General features: G+C 33.6%; 2 protein-coding genes across 4 annotated transcripts; one reads left to right on the top strand and one right to left on the bottom strand.

Moving 5' to 3' along the window:
* The first annotated feature begins 279 nt into the window (after positions 1 to 279).
* Positions 280 to 12190, top strand: LOC110728007 (pre-mRNA-processing factor 39-like). Of its 3 annotated transcripts, none has more exons than XM_021907611.1 (14): positions 280 to 482; positions 1459 to 1832; positions 2087 to 2190; positions 2899 to 3128; positions 3709 to 3876; positions 5375 to 5744; positions 6255 to 6398; positions 7887 to 8039; positions 8133 to 8249; positions 9063 to 9143; positions 9333 to 9482; positions 11064 to 11357; positions 11438 to 11545; positions 11698 to 12190. In XM_021907611.1, the coding sequence occupies exons 2-14, from the start codon at positions 1490 to 1492 to the stop codon at positions 11806 to 11808; spliced, it is 2373 nt and encodes a 790-aa protein (XP_021763303.1). In that variant the 5' UTR covers positions 280 to 482; positions 1459 to 1489; the 3' UTR covers positions 11809 to 12190. The 3 variants fall into 3 exon arrangements, with proteins under 3 accessions (XP_021763303.1, XP_021763302.1, XP_021763301.1); XM_021907610.1 differs by having other exon boundaries at positions 1415 to 1832; positions 11701 to 12190; XM_021907609.1 differs by having other exon boundaries at positions 1415 to 1832.
* A 511-nt stretch (positions 12191 to 12701) lies between these two features.
* On the bottom strand, positions 12702 to 16475 carry LOC110728008 (cysteine-rich repeat secretory protein 3-like). The gene is made up of 2 exons (XM_021907612.1): positions 15241 to 16475; positions 12702 to 12868 (listed from the first exon to the last, which is right to left on the bottom strand). Exons 1-2 carry the CDS (start codon positions 16007 to 16009, stop codon positions 12729 to 12731), a joined length of 909 nt encoding a protein of 302 aa, XP_021763304.1. The 5' UTR covers positions 16010 to 16475; the 3' UTR covers positions 12702 to 12728.
* Between the last annotated feature and the right edge of the window lie 1207 nt (positions 16476 to 17682).

Genomic DNA, 17682 nt, shown 5'->3' with positions numbered 1-17682 from the left:
AATAGAATTTTTGGTCTAAATGTCGCCGGAGTTTATTGTTTTTACCAAATTGTCGCATATGGTTAGGTTTTTTTACCAAATTATCGTCGGATTAAGTTTTTTTACTAAATTGTCGCTAGGGGTCTTTTTTATTTACCAATTTGATCAATTGGCCCTTAACCTACCTAATTGACATCTCTAACGTAAGATTATTTTTGTAAATATTTTCTTTTTTACGGGTTCATTATATTTTGGACTTGGAGTATCTTTAAGATATGTACTACACTACGTATTACACCGCACATGTCATTCCTAACTTAGTTTACGAACTCAAGTCAGATAAAACCTAAAGTAGTACATTGAGCAGCCGTTCGCAATACGCGCAGAAAATACAGAACAGCTAACGTTTCCTCTTCATTGTGTTCTCGAATCTACCATACTCTCAATTCTCCATTGAAGCGGCGCTTCCGAGCTTTCTCTCCTCCATTCAAACAGCTTCTGAGGTCAGTTTCTATTAATAATCGAAAATCGATTTCGCAATCTAGGGTTTAGCTTCATACTTTCGTTGCTTTAATTCTCAGTATAGTCTATTTAGGGTTTTTAAAAAGTGTATTGATTATTGAACTATTGTGATTTTTTTTTTGCCCTTTTTAATCGTCGAATATTAACCTCAAAATTTAGTGTTAATTGTCAGTGTAGTTGATTTAGGGTTATTGAATTGTTGAACTATTGGTAATTTTTTAAAAAAATTATTGTTAATCATAAATATCTACGAAGTATTTCACTATCTAGTGTTACTTGTTGATTTAATTCAATTTAGCGTTTTTCTAAAGTGGATTATTAAACTATTGGTTACGATTATTGGAAGATTATAGCCAGAAATTTTGTTGTTTTTAATATGGATTAATATTTTTAATCATCCAATATTAACTTCACAACCTAATGTTAATCGTTGTTAATTGTCAGTGTAGTTGATTTAGGGTTCGTGGATTATTGAACTATTGTTAACTTTTTTTTAATTATCTAATCATAAATGTACCTATTTCACTATCTAGTGTTAGTTGTTGAATAAATTCAATTTAGAGTTTGTGTAAGGTGGATTATTGAACTATTGGGTACGGTAATTGAAAGTTTATGGCCAGAATTTGTGTTATTATTCGTATTCTTAAGCGCAAAGAATTTAATATGATTACTGAGTTCAATTTAATGGTTGTTAATGTGTTAAGAACCCTTTGATTGTAAGTTAGGACAGATATATGAAAACTATAGATTTCTCCCTCCTGCCCTGGCTCAGGGATGAGTCTGACTGCATATTCTATATACATTAGATTTAGTTGATGATTTTGACCCATTGTTCGACTTTGAGATTTTCATGGTTAGATGCTGAATTTTGTATTATTGGTGTAAACGAAGGATGTTTTTGTTGTCCTTGCAGTATAACTTAAGTTGACTTATTCTAATATCAAGCATGGGTGACAGTGAAGCAGTTGTTGCTCAACCACCAACTGTTATGAGTGATACGACGAATATTTATCCTTCCAGTGATCCTATGGATGTTAAGTTAAGTGATCCTGATGATGCTGCAATCCCTATGAGCGCTGAAGGTTTAGCGGAGGCAAGTGCTAATTTAGATGCTATGAATTCAGAAGTTGATCCAACTTCGAAGCCTTCTATTGGAGAAGATGGGAACCCGACTTCTGTAGCTGGTGAAAGCACTTCCATGGAACCAAACCAGGCAGCTGTTTATGATGCAAGTGCTAATGGGGTGGTTGATGGTCTTTCAAATGGAAATGCTGCTGGCTCCCATGATGTGGAAGCAACAACAGTTGAACAACAGTTTGAGGATGGTTCAGGTATGTTTTTTAATTTCAGCATTCTCTGTTGAGGAAATGTTTCACAGCTTATGTATGTGTCGATTCACAAAGTTGCCTATTCATTTCCATGAAGTTATTTGCAAACACTAATTAAGTCAATGATTTGGAAGATTGGATCATGCTGCTGTTGCACTATAAATATCTTGGATTTTCTGTAGCACAGAGTAGCTTATTTTGTTTTCCTTTTTCCTTTTTGCGATTGGCTAATATGTTACTCTTTATTTTTGTTCTAGCTTTATCTGCCGAAGAAGAACGTTTATGGAGCATAGTCAAAACCAATTCTTTAGATTTCAATGTATGGACGTCATTAATTGAAGAAACAGAAAGGGTTGCACAGGTATTATATGTTGCTTTTCTCAGTGGATTTGTACGGATTTTTTTGTTATGTTTTTCTTTCATCCAAAAAAAAAAAAAAAATCAGTTGAATGTATCATGTTGCTCTCTGTTGTTCATGGCGTAACTTGAAAACCTCTATACAAGTTACAATTGAGTGGTACACAGAGTAATAAGAAAGCATATTTTTATAATCAAGGGGACTGGATCAATTTTTTTCTGTATCCAGATAGATATATTTGAGAAAAAATCTTTCTAGAAGGGGATTGGCATAAGTGAAGCTTGTAGACTGTTATTGATGGCAAGGTCTCTAGCATATTATCACATTCTTTTGTTGTAGGGTTCTCTATTATGGATATTGGTAGGAAATCTTTAATTTGCTGATGACAGATAGAGTGTTAGTAAATGTTTTAGTATATGCAGTGGTTACATCTTAAAAGCGTATTTCCATGATAGCAATGTGATATTCAAAGACTGAGAGCTAAGTTGTTTAGACATCTTTTGCACATTGGGTTAGTTTAAGTGCAAGGGGATAAAGGGGCATTTTTTAGCAGCAAGTCCATGTTGTATTGCCATCAGCCTATCAATACCCCATTTTTTTTATTCTTGGTAGTGTTTGATGTATGATATATATTCATACAGAATGTGGTTGCTCCATAATTAGATAGTTTTGACTTATATATTAACATTGCCTTCTGGTTTTAATCTGCAGGATAATATCTTAAAAATAAGAAAAGTGTATGATGCTTTTCTTGCAGAGTTTCCCTTGTGTTATGGTTATTGGAAGAAGTATGCTGATCATGAAGCGCGATTTGGAGATATTAACAAAGTCGTGGAGGTGTATGAACGAGCTGTTCAAGGGGTGACATATTCTGTTGATATCTGGCTGCATTATTGTGCGTTCACAATTACGACATATGGAGACCCTGACACTGTTAGAAGGTAATTTCCCATTTAGTGGTTTGTGTCATTGCATAGGCCCTCTTGAGTGCTTGGATTTCTGATTGTGGACATGGTCCTTTCTGCTCTCTAACCCCATTTTGGTGTGGCTGCGACAGCGAACTCTTACGTGTACCGTGGAAAGGTTTTGGGAGTTTCACCTCAGATCTTTATAGTTCTGACTTGCAAACTCATAGCAATGTGTTTTGCATTTTAATATGTACTCTTATGCCCTGGATCTCCCTCCCAAATACATTTCCTGTCATCTTGTAATCCAATTAGTTAAAAAAATATCGTTCTTGTTAACTTTGACTATTTGAGGAGCATCGATTTTCAAGATGCTGCTGGGGAGATCTCGTGCATTAAATGGCTAAGATAAGATGACCTCCATATCAGAGAAGTAGTTTTTTTACAGGAAGGTAAATTCAGCATATTTGAGCTCTTTGGAAGTGTCCTGTGGTCTTAAGTGCTTTCACCATCGTCCTAAACATTTGGGCTGTTTTCCCAAAAAATAGACTTTTGTAGACAGTGGTTTTCTTTATTTTAAGTTTATATGCCCATCATGCTCTCCTTTTTGTTGTAGGCTGTTCGAGCGAGCATTGGCATATGTTGGGACAGATTACCTATCTTACCCTCTTTGGGATAAGTATATAGAATATGAATATACACAGCAGCAATGGGCACATCTTGCATCAATATATACGAGGATATTGGAGAATCCCAATCAACAGTTAGATCGCTATTTTTCAAGGTTAGTTCCCATGTCCTCTTGACAATTATAAATTTTAAGTTAGTGATTTTTTTATTTGGAAAGATATGATTGGTTTGCTCAGTGAACTTTGAGGCTTTAGCATCCTCTCCAAGTTCTATTCTTTAGGCTGTTTTTGTTGTAAACTTGTAATGATCTGTGAGATTTCTTGAACCCAAGTTAGAAAATTGAGAAATGAAAGCTTTCAGTACATGGATCGTTGGCTATATGTTTCCTGCCGGATTTGATGTATTAGTGCTTGAAAGTGAACAAATGGCCGCAAGTACACCACAGAAATCACTTACTACAGAGACTATGAACTAGCAATCCGTTCATAAATTGAAAGCAAGTTCTCCTCTTGCCAAATATCTACTCAGGCTTTGTTTGGTTTATTTGATTTTTGTCCGAACTTATATTATTTTATCTTTACTTATCTTTAATTATACTTCGTATAAAGTACTCAAAATTTTGTCTGAAATTTTATAAAAATACTTATTTTTATTTGATATAAGATAAAATAACATGAAACAAATAGGCGGCCCTATTTGGTATTATAAAGTTGTTGAATTACATAGTTATTTGCTCCAATTGTATAACTAAATGAACAAAAATGTAAGAGAAAAAAACTTTGACAAGGGCATTATTGGGGCAAACTAGATTTACTAAAAACTTTGTAAACAATCACTACCTTTTCTTAAAGTAGATTTTTTCAATCTGTGTATACATGTGAACTTTTGTTTGTTGCTGCTAGTCTCTTTGTGCAATCAAAGCTGGGGGTTTTATGTTTTTGATTTAAAGAAGGCATGTGGCCGAGGCACGACATGGGCACATGAAAGGAATGTGTGCTGGCAACTCAAGCCTGACTATGCAGCCAATTTTTTGTTGCAAAAGCTCCACATGGCCCAGCATGTCAAAGTATGAAAATTAGGTAATCTAGTTTAGGCACATAAGGCATGGTTGTTGTAGGTATTTGGGTGTAGGTCATACTTGGGACGCACTTTCGGAATATGTGGCACTACCAACATAGCTACTGGGCTTGGTTAAAACCTTAAGGCATGCAGGCTAATCATGAAAATAGGCACATCTCCTCCCATAGCTATCTTTACATTCACCAAATCCCCTTGCCTTGTGCAAACCTTATTTCTATCCGTATTTGAGCAGAGTGGCTTGCAACTTCCTATCTTGCTTTTCATAGGCTTCTGCAAACCTTATTTCTTTACTTATTTGAGCAGAGTGGTTTGTAATTTTCTATCTTGCTTTTCATGGGTACTCCCCTCTAAAATTAAGCTTTTCTAGACTATGTCATCCTCTAGAGTGCTGTATAAGCAGAATTACAATCCTGGTGACTGGTGCATCGAAGAAATTCAGTTTTTGACTCTGTTATGTGTGGTGCGTTATAATCTGGCTTGTTCGATTGTGTTAAATGGTAATGTTATTTCATGTATTCGAGCAGTAATTGCTTGTATGATTAAGCCTTTTTGTTTACTTTTCTGAATCACAGTTTCAAGGAGTTAGCTGGCAGCCGACCTCTGGCAGAGCTTAGAACTCCTGAAGAAGCAGCAGCTGCTGCTGCCGCTACTGCTAGTTCAGATATTGATGTTCAAGAATCTGACAAGGATGTTAATCCTGATACAATGGAAGAATCTTCTAAACCTGTAAGTTCTGGATTAACTGAAGCTGAAGAGTTGGAGAAGTATATCGCAATTAGAGAAGAGATATATAAGAAAGCTAAGGAGGCCGATTCTAAGATCATTGGTTTTGAAACAGCTATTAGAAGGCCATACTTTCATGTACGGCCCTTGAATGATGCAGAACTAGAAAATTGGCATAACTATCTGGATTTCATTGAAGTAGAAGGGGATGTGAACAAGGTAACTGGATTTGTTTTGTGTGATCATATCTTGTTTCCTAAATTTACTAGATCTTTAGTTGTCCTCCTTGTTATATATTGACTTACAGTTAAGTAATATCTGCTGCACCGTATGCATTTTTGGCTAAACCGGTTGATGAAGCAACTATTAAAACGGGAAATTGTACTGAGACTAAAGCCTGGGCATTCGATATGGTTTCTATAAGGCTAAGTACTTCAAACCTTCATTGTGAGTCGATGTTCTGGGTTCATGATGTGTTGTCTAATAAGATTTCGTGTTTTTAAAAAATTCCAATGTTATATGAATGCAGGTATCTTCTTGTCCTAACCATGTATCTGTCAGGCATGGAGGGTCCCTCCTTTGATATTGAGGGGCCTCCTTATTCCCACCAATGGAGTATTCCTTATGCGCATCTCTTTCTTGAATCTATATTTTCCCTTTTATTGTCTGTACTTTGGATATGTTTGTTGTATGTTGCAATGTCTGATGTGTTGCTATTTTGCAAGTCAGATCTTCAAGCTATATGAAAGATGCCTTGTAGCATGTGCTAATTATCCCGAGTTTTGGATACGATACATAATGTTTATGGAAGGAAGTGGAAGCATTGATCTTGCTGATAATGCACTTGCTCGTGCTACCCAAGTTTTTGTGAAGGTAATAGATTTTGTTTGTGGTTGTTCATTTAAATCCTATGCATAGCCTAGTGCTTATTCATTGTATTGATGTTAATCATACATACTTAGCCTTGAAGTTCACAGTCATTTTGATTTTCGGACAAGTTCTCTCTTTATAGATGATTATCTCAATTCGCAGACGTTTATGCTAGCATGGTCATTGTAGATAAGTTTGGTTTATAGATATGACTGTTAATGCTCTGTCCACAATATTAAGTGTCAAAAGATAGGTAGGCATACAGAGCTTATAGTGTCAGGAGACAAAAAGAGAGGTTGTGTGAGGGTTGTGAGCTGGTAGTTCTTGTGTTAGTTTGTCAGATACAGACCTGTCAATCGGGTCAGTCAAGTTGGGTTCAGGTCGGTCCCTTTGGGTCACGGATCGAGAAATGCCCAACCCTAACCCAAAGTTTGGGGTTCGGGTAAACCCAATGGGTCTTGAACAACTTTTGTTAAAAAAAAAATTAGCTTATTTTAAAAAAATTCTGATTTTTAAAACTCATTTTGCTTTTTTTTTTTCTTCCAATTTTTTAATCGCACATTTTCACCATATTATTTTTAGCCATTACATACTACATAATTTAAATCGTCACCATTTCACCAAAGCACATCAATTCCTAACTAATAAAAAATGATAATAAAAAATAAACTATTTATACATCCCAAAATTTAAGAAGAGACCAATATAAATATATATATGTGAACTATAGTATCTCTTGACAATTATCAGTGCATTGGTCAATCAACGGTATGACGGTGATGTGGGTTATATGAATGCAATTAGTGTTGGTCAATAATTGGTGTAGGACGTGATTGGTGTGGATTTAAGCAAGACTTATATGAGATAGATAAATGAGGAAGAGATGAAATGAATGTCAGGTAGGTGGACAGATAATCAAACTTAATTTATAAACTAATGTATTAATTTTCAAATAAATGTATTTATGGAAAAAAAAAAACATAAAATCGGGTTAATGAGTTGGGTTTGGGTTGGGTTGACCCGCAAATTTATGGATTAAATCGGGTTACGGATCAAAAAACTTTGTTTAAGAGTTCAAGACCCCAAAAACAGGTGGGGTTCAGGTCGGGTTTGCAGATCGGGTCGAAAATTGACAGATCTAGTCAGATATAATGTTTATGTTTACTGAAATCAGTAGTTAAAATGAAAAGCTAGATCTGCATCACAGCTGTCATACTTTTTGTGATTTGAGTGAAGTAAAGGATTGTTCGAAAAGTGAGAATAAATGGCTGATTCTATTGTTTCTTTAATTTGCTTGATTTGGTCATTAATTAATCTATAGTTCATCTCTGTACTCCAATTTTTGTCATATATTCAATTAATGTATGACCACATAGACTTGTTTTTTAAGGAATAAGTTATACAAAGTATCATTGATGCCTTTTTACTTGTAGATGCTAAGTGTTTTTTTTTTTTTTTTTTTTTTTTTTTGGAATGTGTTAATTTGTTCAGAGGCAATCTGAGATTCACCTTTTTGCTGCTCGCATTAAAGAGCAACGTGGTGATGTTCCTGGAGCTCGTGGTGCCTATCATCTTGTGCACACTGAGATCTCTCCTGGGCTTTTGGAGGCCACCATTGAACATGCCAACATGGAGCGGAGGCTGGTATATATTTTTTGAAGGTGTTTAGCTTATATTCTTATAATCATTGCTCATTATATAGATGCTCTCTTACCATTGATTTCTTCGAATCATCAGGGAAATATGGAAGACGCTTTCTCATTATACGAACAAGCTATTGCCATTGAGAAAGGAAAAGAACATTCTCAATCCTTACCAATGCTATTTGCTCAGTATTCTCGGTTTGTTTATCTGGTAGGTTTCACATTGTCTTAAAATTCGTGCTGGCTTAATTTTGTATCAATGTTACATAGTTATGTGGTTCTATTATTTACGGCCATATTGGAGTTTTTGGGACTTGTGGTTCAACAAATTGGTTGTAGTCGTCATAAACAACAATTTGATTTGCATCTGTTTGTATTGTAGAATGACATGTACTGTTTAGGTTTTGTGCTTCTTGTGAAATACACATCTGTTTGCCAACAATCTGACTTTGGCTCTGGGTGCTTGTAAACTATTTCTTGTTTTCCTGAAATGGTTGCACATGTATTATTTCTTTTGCAGGGTAGTTTGGATTGTGATCTCTCATAAGATTGTTGGCCATCATAATCAGCATATTAGATTACAATCATATAATTCTACAAGCTCCTAGAAATATGTAATGTTACTTAAGATCAACATTAACCTGACATCAGATTCTCAATTGTGATTGTTTATACGAGTATATCTGTGTGAAGTTCTGAACAGCATCTCCTATATTTATTTACTAGAAATTGTAATACCTGAATCGAATAAAAATAAAACATCACACTAGTCCCAACAGTATGGTTGAGGAGTATCAAATATAGAATTGCATGCAGCCTTAAATTTCAACTCTTATTTGGAGACAATGTCTACTCTGTTAGTACTGTTAGAACCTCAGTGGGGCAACTTTTCTGATAATCTCATTTATTTTCTGAAGTTGCTGTTAGGTATATAATGAGGTAATGCTGTGTCGTGTTCTAATATCTGTGCTATCTTAAAGTTCTTAATGAGCTAACAGTGTCTTTATCTTGCCTTATTTGGAAGGTTTATGGAAATGCAGAAAAAGCTCGAGATATTCTTGTTGGAGCTCTTGATCATGTCCAATTATCAAAGCCAATTTTGGAGGTACATTTTATTGATATTTGGAAATATCCTGCTGTTCAGACACCTATAAGGATACATATAAAAAGATTTCATAAACTCACCAGTCTTAAATGCCATAAATTATTTTTAAAGAAGAGATATTCTTGCTGTCCAGACTGAAGTTGAGACAGGAAAAGAAGGATTCTTATGAAAGTTGTTTCCATCATGCAGGCATTAATACATTTGGAATCTATCCAGTCACTCCCAAAACAAATTGATTATATGGATTCTTTGGTTGATAAGTACCTGGCTCCAGCGCCTGATAGTTCTGATGCTGCTATTATACTTGAAAAAGAAGAATTATCAAGCATATATATGGAGGTAACTACTAGTTATATTATTTTTTGAAAAATAATGAGTTTTTTTTTTCTTCATTATTTCTATTTTTAGCTGAAGTGACCAAAGCTGTAGTTGTATAGATATAGACTTCTGTTTGCCTGGTGTCCCACTTACCAATCCCCTCCCCCACCTCCCTTTTCTGATTGGATTAAGATTTTTTTTTTTTTTTTTTTTTTTTTTTGGGAGTTATCTATTATTAGAATTGACTAATACCACCCTCTTTTCCCACTCCCTCAAACTATTTATGGTCGTTCTTGCCTTGAAGAATCTGAAGAGCGAAATGACTGAGCAGTCATTGTACATCTCAGTGGTCTGTTGGGGGGTTATTATTGGAAAATTACCTGTTATTGCTAGAAAATAAGGTTGTCCTCTCTTTAAAAAGGAGATTAAGAGAATAACTGGAGTGCAGATAGGCTTATATATATATATATATATATATATAGGGAAAGGCTCTCGTGAGAATTTTTCTTATGTGAGAATTTTTCGTATGTGAGAACACTCTTTATGTTCTAAATTTTAAATCTGATGTTCTAAACTTTTCCTTATGTGTTCTAAATTAAATCAAATGTTCTAATTTAGTAATCACATGTTCTAACCCATAAATTAGTTTAGTTTGGTGTCATAAATTTTAAATAATTTGTTCTAAAATTTTAAATTATATGTTCTAAATTTTGAAACGTGTGTTCTAAGATTTTTAATTATATTCTCTAGATTTTGAAGCGTATGTTCTGTTTTTTTACTCATATGTTCTAAATTCTTTACTCACACTTTCTATATTCTATATCAGTTTGTTCTAAATTTTTATTCATATGTTCATAATTTACTTATGTTTAAAATTTCATAAATCAAAATTTATAAACTTTTAATCACTTGTTCTAATTCTTAAATCAGATGTTTTAATATATTACTCACACAAATGTTCTAAATCATTACTCATATGTTCAAAATTTTAATTTGAGTCACATGTTCTAAATTTTTACTCGCATGTTTTAAATTTTTACTAACATGTTCTAAATTTTAAATCAATTCTCATATGAAGGGGGGGAGTTGAATTTATTTTTTAGGTGTGAATCAATCAGTACTTTAATAAGTACACTCTTCTGCTAGGTTGTCCTCTCTTAGATAAGGAGAAAAACTGGATTGCAGACAGCTTGTACCACTTTTTAAAATAATGTACATAACAAGGGATGGTTCCTGCCTATGAGATGTGCTAATTGATGGTCTTATTAAGTTGAAAAGGAATTGAATATATTTTTAGGTGTGTTAATCACTAAATAGTATGCCCCCTTAGTTACCAAGAGGTGATGAGGATAAAGATTATGTACATTCCATATCCTCAAATCATTGTAGTAGGAAGACTAGGAACTTCATGCTCTATACTGCACTCAATGTTTTTAGTTTCAATGTCCACTGTGACTATCGAATTATGGAGATACACAATGAAAAGAATTCCTTTGTTAGGGTGACCTGATGGAGTTTATTCTGGAACTGGATTTTTTGGCTATGTCAAAATTTCAATTAAGTCGCAGTCAATATTTGATGTTGTATTGTGTAAATCTGCAGTTTCTGGATCTATTTGGTGATGTACAATCCTTAAAGAAGGCTAAAGATCGGCATTCTAAGCTGTTCTTGCGCCATAGAAGACCATCAGAGTCAAGAAAGCGTAATGCTGATGATTTTTTAACTTCAGACAAAGCAAAGCTTGCAAAATCATACTCTGGTGTTCCCTCAACAGCCCCAGCAACATATCCAGCTGCTCAAACTCAATGGGCAGCAGGTTATGGAACGCAAGCTCAACCATGGCCACAAGCTGCTCAGACTGCAGGACAACCATATAACTCTACCTACCCCCAACAGGTATGTCTCTGCTCACAAGCTAAGCTAGACATGAGTGTTTTTTATACATAATAATATGGTTGTTTGAATTTTTTTGTTAGGCTGCATATAGTGGATACTATGGTAACAGCTATGCCCCTCAACCAGTGCCTGCAACAGCACCTCAAACTGCTGCATATGGTGCCTACCCATCAACTTATCCAGCACAGGTATACGAGAGATTGTAATACGTGTCTAGTAGAGAATTTTGTTGATGATGAATGACTGAAATCTGAATTTGATATTTGTTGTTATATTCAACCCTGCTGTATATCTACTTGTAGCAAGCATATCTCAACTATGTGAATTGATGTTTTCTTAGCAGGCTTACCCTCAACAACCATATGTGGCACCAGTGGCACCAGTAGCTGCAGCCCCAGCCCCAGCTCAACCTGGTGCTGTTCCTCAAGCATATTATGGTACTTATTATTGAGATGGTCTGGTTAATTCTCTTGTGATTTGTATGTCCGGCTGCTGTATCGTCCCACTGGTTTCAGCATATTTTGCTGTGAGGCACCATTTTTCTGTTGCTCTCACCGCTGGTGACACTGACACATGGGAGATGTTCTTTTTGGGAGGGTAGGATTAGGATATCTTGTGAATGATGTCAAATTTTACAATTTAAGGAGTACAAGAGTGTAGAAAGAACATATGCCAGTTCCTTTTTTTTTTTTTTTTTTTTTTGGGTATTCTCAGTATTTTCTAGGCTAGGATGAGTAGGTTAGCAGAACAGTATGTGACTATCGCTTGTATTGTTTCTATTTTTGTTTTTAATGCAGAGCTCTATACTAATTGCGAAATTGATAATTGTCAAATTTTGATGCAATAACTGTTAGTGATTTTTGGAAGAATGATCGAAATAATGTGCAAGTGCCTCTAATTATGCATTTAACTTGATCGCCGCCACTGCCTTACTGCGTCGGCTTTTTTGAAGGCACCTTCCGTGGGTGCCTGTCTGCTTGAATGTGAGAAGCGTGATGATTGATTGCCTGCCTGCCTGGTCCTTTGGATTGCATATAATGGTTTAAACTATAAAGATACTCCCTCTGTTTTTTTTTTAACTTTTTTTCTAATGCATCACTTGTACTAAGACAACTTTGCAGAACTATTATATACCTTTAATTGTATGCATCATGTACAATCAAATCTCTTTAATTAGCTGTTACTTTTAATCCAGTTTGCACATGTTAGACTAGAAAACTTCGGGATAATTGATTGATAATATCAGATAATTTTGGGAAATTTTTCCAAAAAGTTAATGTTTATCTTTATATCTTCATCTGAAATTTGCAGAACTACGGCACACTAGGCAAAATTAATGGTCTATATACATAAAAAATTATATTAATACGATCATCCACCATAATGATGATATTTGGTAGATTTTTTCTTCAACACAGATTTGGTAAACAGCAGAATAACAACCACAAAACCTGCTGCTGCTGTACCTCCCACCACTATGGCCACTGTTTTTGCTGTGCCGTGCCTTGTCCCTGAAAATATTTACGCACATTAATTGGTGATCAAAGAAAAATACATCTACAAAAAAGTGAGAGGTCGGATTTTTTTAGGTCAACATACTCAGATTGGCTTAAGTCTTAGTTTAATTGAATATCAAATATTAATTGCTCAACAATTATAACCTTATAAACTAACATAATTTTTATATATGGCTAGTCACTCCGTTTGACTACTTATTATAGAGTTTTTCCGCTGTGTTATAAGAATTACTCTATTCGTCGTTGTTATAACGATTACTCTATTATTTTGCAGGCATAGATAGACATTTTTTTTTTTTACTTAAAAGTTTATATTTTCATTAAAAAGTTTTCAAGATCTTGGGATTGCTTAAATCCTAATCAACCACACAAAACCAATTTCCCAACAAAAATATCTGAAATTAAAAGTTGGAAAAGGTACTCAAAATTAGGACTATGACACCAAGATATACTCAACGGCTATAATTATTTTATTGCAATGGATAGATTATCCTAATTAAGTTAGATGTATAATGGATACTCCTTTCTCCATATCAAAGACAAGTACTTGTATACAATTGGAACCTACGATTATGCTCTTCACTTTTTTTGAATCTTAAAGTATTTTCCTCCCGCTCCCCCACCCAACTCAAACATGCATTATTTAAAAAAAAATTGAATCATCAATTCTATCCATTCTTTAAGATCTTCTTGCTTATGAAGGCTCACGTATGATAATGTTTTTTCTTATGTACTAATGTACATATTGTAAAACGTTGGTCAAAGTTTTTAAAATTTAACTACATAAATACAGTAGTAATTGGAAATGAAAAATGATAATGAAGATGATGAATACATCTGTGATTATTCTCTCTAATTATCGAACCATCTCATTATAGAAATGAAATTGAAATGAATATTAAGCATAAACTTAGTTCCAAAATAATGTTTTCAAATTTTAGATTGTCCAAAGACCAAATATTGATAGTTGAAATTGAAAAAAAAAATTGAAAAAAAAGGTGATGTTATAAATCTCCGAAAACACTTCTATAATGAATTAATGACTTAATATCAGAAGTCCATATTAATAAGTCAAGTTATTAATTGAGAAACAAATATATTTGAGATTAACTTGTTATCTTATGATACACCTCTAAATCCTTAAACTCCAATCAATATTCTTCGTATTATCACAAGTTCACAACTTTATACATAAAAAATTATTATGGAGTATATCATCACACGTGCACATTTAAGTCCAATCCCATGACACATATCTATAATCTTTATCTTAATTTTTGTATACAAACCTACCAATCACTTTCTCTTTTAGTCCATTAGTGGTGTATTAATTCGAAGGCAAAAGCTAACGAACGTTCCGGGGGCGTTGGATAAGCTAGCTAAAAGTAGAAAGATTAAATTAAATGAACATTAATTACACCTATCAACGCGTGATTTTGTCGCGATTTCTCAAATTAATACTATTTAGACAATATTTCAAATGCTTATCCAACGCCCGAGGGCGTTCGTTAGCAATATCCTTATTCAAATATGCATTTCTACTTCTATATATATATATTTTTTTTAAAGATGTTCTAAATTAATACTAGTACGTGCCAACTTTCCAAGCACCGTACCCTAAAACAATTGACATACAATACAACTATATAGGTGATACAACTACACGAGTAACATGACCCTCACATCCTTATTTATTTGCACATATATAATTAAATCAAGTTCTAAAAACTTTGATCATAAATTCCCATCGATTTATAAGAAATTAAGAGATAATATAATCAATTACGTATTTTCCAAATCGTGTTTGTCAAAATTAAAAAACAATAATAATAATAATCGTGAAAAATCAAGTGGGGCAAAATAACTCGTACTGAAAGTGAGAGTTACAGGAAAGGTATATTCTAATGTGAGAAGTTGAGAACCACTCTCAAGCATCCTAAAACATTACAAGTAGACAACTAACGTGACTATATCTATATGGAATACTCTGTAACAGTCTATTGTTAGGCTGTTAGCAGGGGTAACAAAAAAAACCAGGGTACTTGAAATTGGAACTGGAGCTTGTTAGAAACTGCACATTTGGAGTAGTAAAATTACTCCCTCCGTCCAAGTGATACATTGAACTCTTTTTTTTCACTTTTCATATTATTCACTTTTTTTTTTTTTTTTTTTAATAGAAAATTCATATATTGACTTTTACTATAGTTTTTTTATTAACATGATAATAATATATTTTATCATTAAGTTAGATAAATATTAATGTTCATAATATAACATTTTTAAAAAATAAGGTCAATCCAGTGCATTCACGTGTGTACAAAATTTCACTATGTCGGTCATTCTATATAAAGAGAGCAATAAGTTACCTGGTGAAGAAGCCTTCTCACCATCCACCCCATTAGGATAGTAGGTATAACTGATATAACACTGATTCAAATACACTTGACCAGAAACAGCATCACCACACTCTGCTTTCACTCTTTCTAACCCTGTTTTCACACATTCTCCACATTCACTCCCAACCAAATCACCTTCACATTGACCCAACACATACACTGACTCAAAACTCGCCGCCTTAAACCCACCACCATTGACCACCCCACTCTCCACCTCCTCAAACGCGCTATCTCTTCTCCCTTCGAACCCGACACCGCTTCCGATATCGCCTTTCTTGCAGTATTTATACAGCAATTCAGTGCTTGATACTTGCTTAAACCCAACAATTTCAAACCTCATGTAACACCCAATTAGCTGAATTCTTGCTGCAATTGAGCTGCTACCGCAGTATTTACTTGCTAATTTTGGGAATTGGCTTACACAATTGTAACAATCAACTGAATTTAGGTCTCCCCTGCATTGGTATAGCCCAAAAATGGCGGATTCTGTGTCATCTCCTGCTGTTGTTTTGCTGAAATTTGATTTTTCTGATTGAGGAATGAGTGAATTGAAAAGGGTTTTTAGAGATTGAGTGTATGATTGAGATGGGTCTGGAAATTTTTGGTCTGCACATCCTTTGTATACCAATTTTGTGTAGTCATTTGAAGCAGAGGAAAAACAGGGGAAGAGAGAGAAAAAGAGAAGAGATGAGAGAATTTGGGGTTGTAAGATTGAAATTTTGGTACCCATTTTAGTCATTTTCTTGGGATTTTTGAAAAAATTTATTGGGTATGTTTCAATTTATGGTTGGGTTTTTTTTTGGTGGGGTTTAAAGTGGGACTAATAAAGAGTAAAAGTTTTTATTTATTTATTTTTCTGGGGTGTTCTTTATAATTTGGGATTGTATATTTGATTTTTTGGGTGAGTGGTATGTTCTTTTTGGGGTTTGTGTTCTTGCTTTATTACAGGATTTATGGTATGAATACTCAATGAGGTTTTTGGTTTTGATTTCGATTTGTCTATTAATCACTGCTTTACGCGTTTAAGTACAGTTTGCAATCATCAAGCATAGTAAATGAAGGTATTAGTTTAAGGGTTTTGCTATTCTTTCGGCCACCTTCGGTAGACGGTATCACATTACCTAGTATGGAGAACGGTAATGAATTTGTATATAATTTAGCATGAGATATTAAAATTAAATTAGGGTATGTTTTGATTTACTGAACTGGACTGATTAGATTAGAGTTGAGCAGAATTGAAATGAAATGAATTATTTATAAGAGAATGAAATTAGGAATTGAACTGAACTGAACTGATTGGATTAAAGTTGAACAGAACTGAAATGAAATGAATTATTTATGAGAGAAGAAAAATAGAAATTGAATTGAACTGAACTGATTGGAGCTAAGCTGAACTGAACTAAACTGAAATTAAGCTGAAGAGAACCGACCCTCAGTGTTCTCAAAATATGTATATTTTTATATAAAATTTCATTCTTGTAATACTAATTTACTAGTGATTAAAAATGAGAATTTTTGAACAGATATATGCACAATTTTATCACTATTATTGTTGTATCACCAACCAAACATGTTATATTTGTGAGTTTTGGGTGTCATGAGTCTTATGACTAAGTATTCAATATATTTCTCAAAATGATTTAATATTAAGTCGGAAATTTATTACAAATTTACTTGTTAATTGTTGCAATAATTTTTTTTTTGCAAAATAAAAACCGATTATACTTTAGTTTTGTTCATAGAGACCACGTACTTCGTTGGTAAATTGATGGTTTGATTTAGATAAGTGGTGGTGACATTAAATGAAACTTTTGATTCACTCGGTAAAGGTCCATAAAAACATAAATTAATAAATATAAAAACAATAATTGTAAACTACAAAAAATAATAAATAAATAAAAAACCTCTTACTAAGGTTATCAATTTGTAATTGCTTACTTAGCTTTGTGTTCCTTTCTTAATACCAAGTAATTATTAGAAACTTTGTTTCATTAAATAATAAGTAGTGAATTTTCAGGTTATGTAAGTTTTCAAACACTTATAATTGTGTTATCTAACTTTTTTGTTACAAGAGAGCTTTATCTTTTTTGAAAACTCTCTTTACCTGTTGTTCTTGAAAGGAGCTTGATGTTGAGTATTGTACTGTTGAATGAATGAATGAATGATTTGGTTTGATATAATAAAAGCAAATAATCAAGTTTCCAATTTGTGCATGTCACAAGTCACAAATGTGGGCTCTGACTCTTATACTTCTTCGCTAAGTTATGATAATTCCCTACTTTCCAAATCTCCATATAATTTTGATTATGATAAAACTATAGAAGTTACACAACATGTTTTTATGTAATAGTGTTTACACTATATATAGATTTGTGGTTGAAATGAAATATCTTATTTCTATTATTTATTTTC

This window comes from Chenopodium quinoa, unplaced genomic scaffold, assembly GCF_001683475.1.
Source record: "Chenopodium quinoa cultivar QQ74 unplaced genomic scaffold, ASM168347v1, whole genome shotgun sequence".
Taxonomy (NCBI): Eukaryota; Viridiplantae; Streptophyta; class Magnoliopsida; order Caryophyllales; family Amaranthaceae; genus Chenopodium; species Chenopodium quinoa.
The sequence above is the reverse complement of the archived record's forward strand: the minus strand, read 5'-3'. Positions and strand labels throughout refer to the sequence as shown.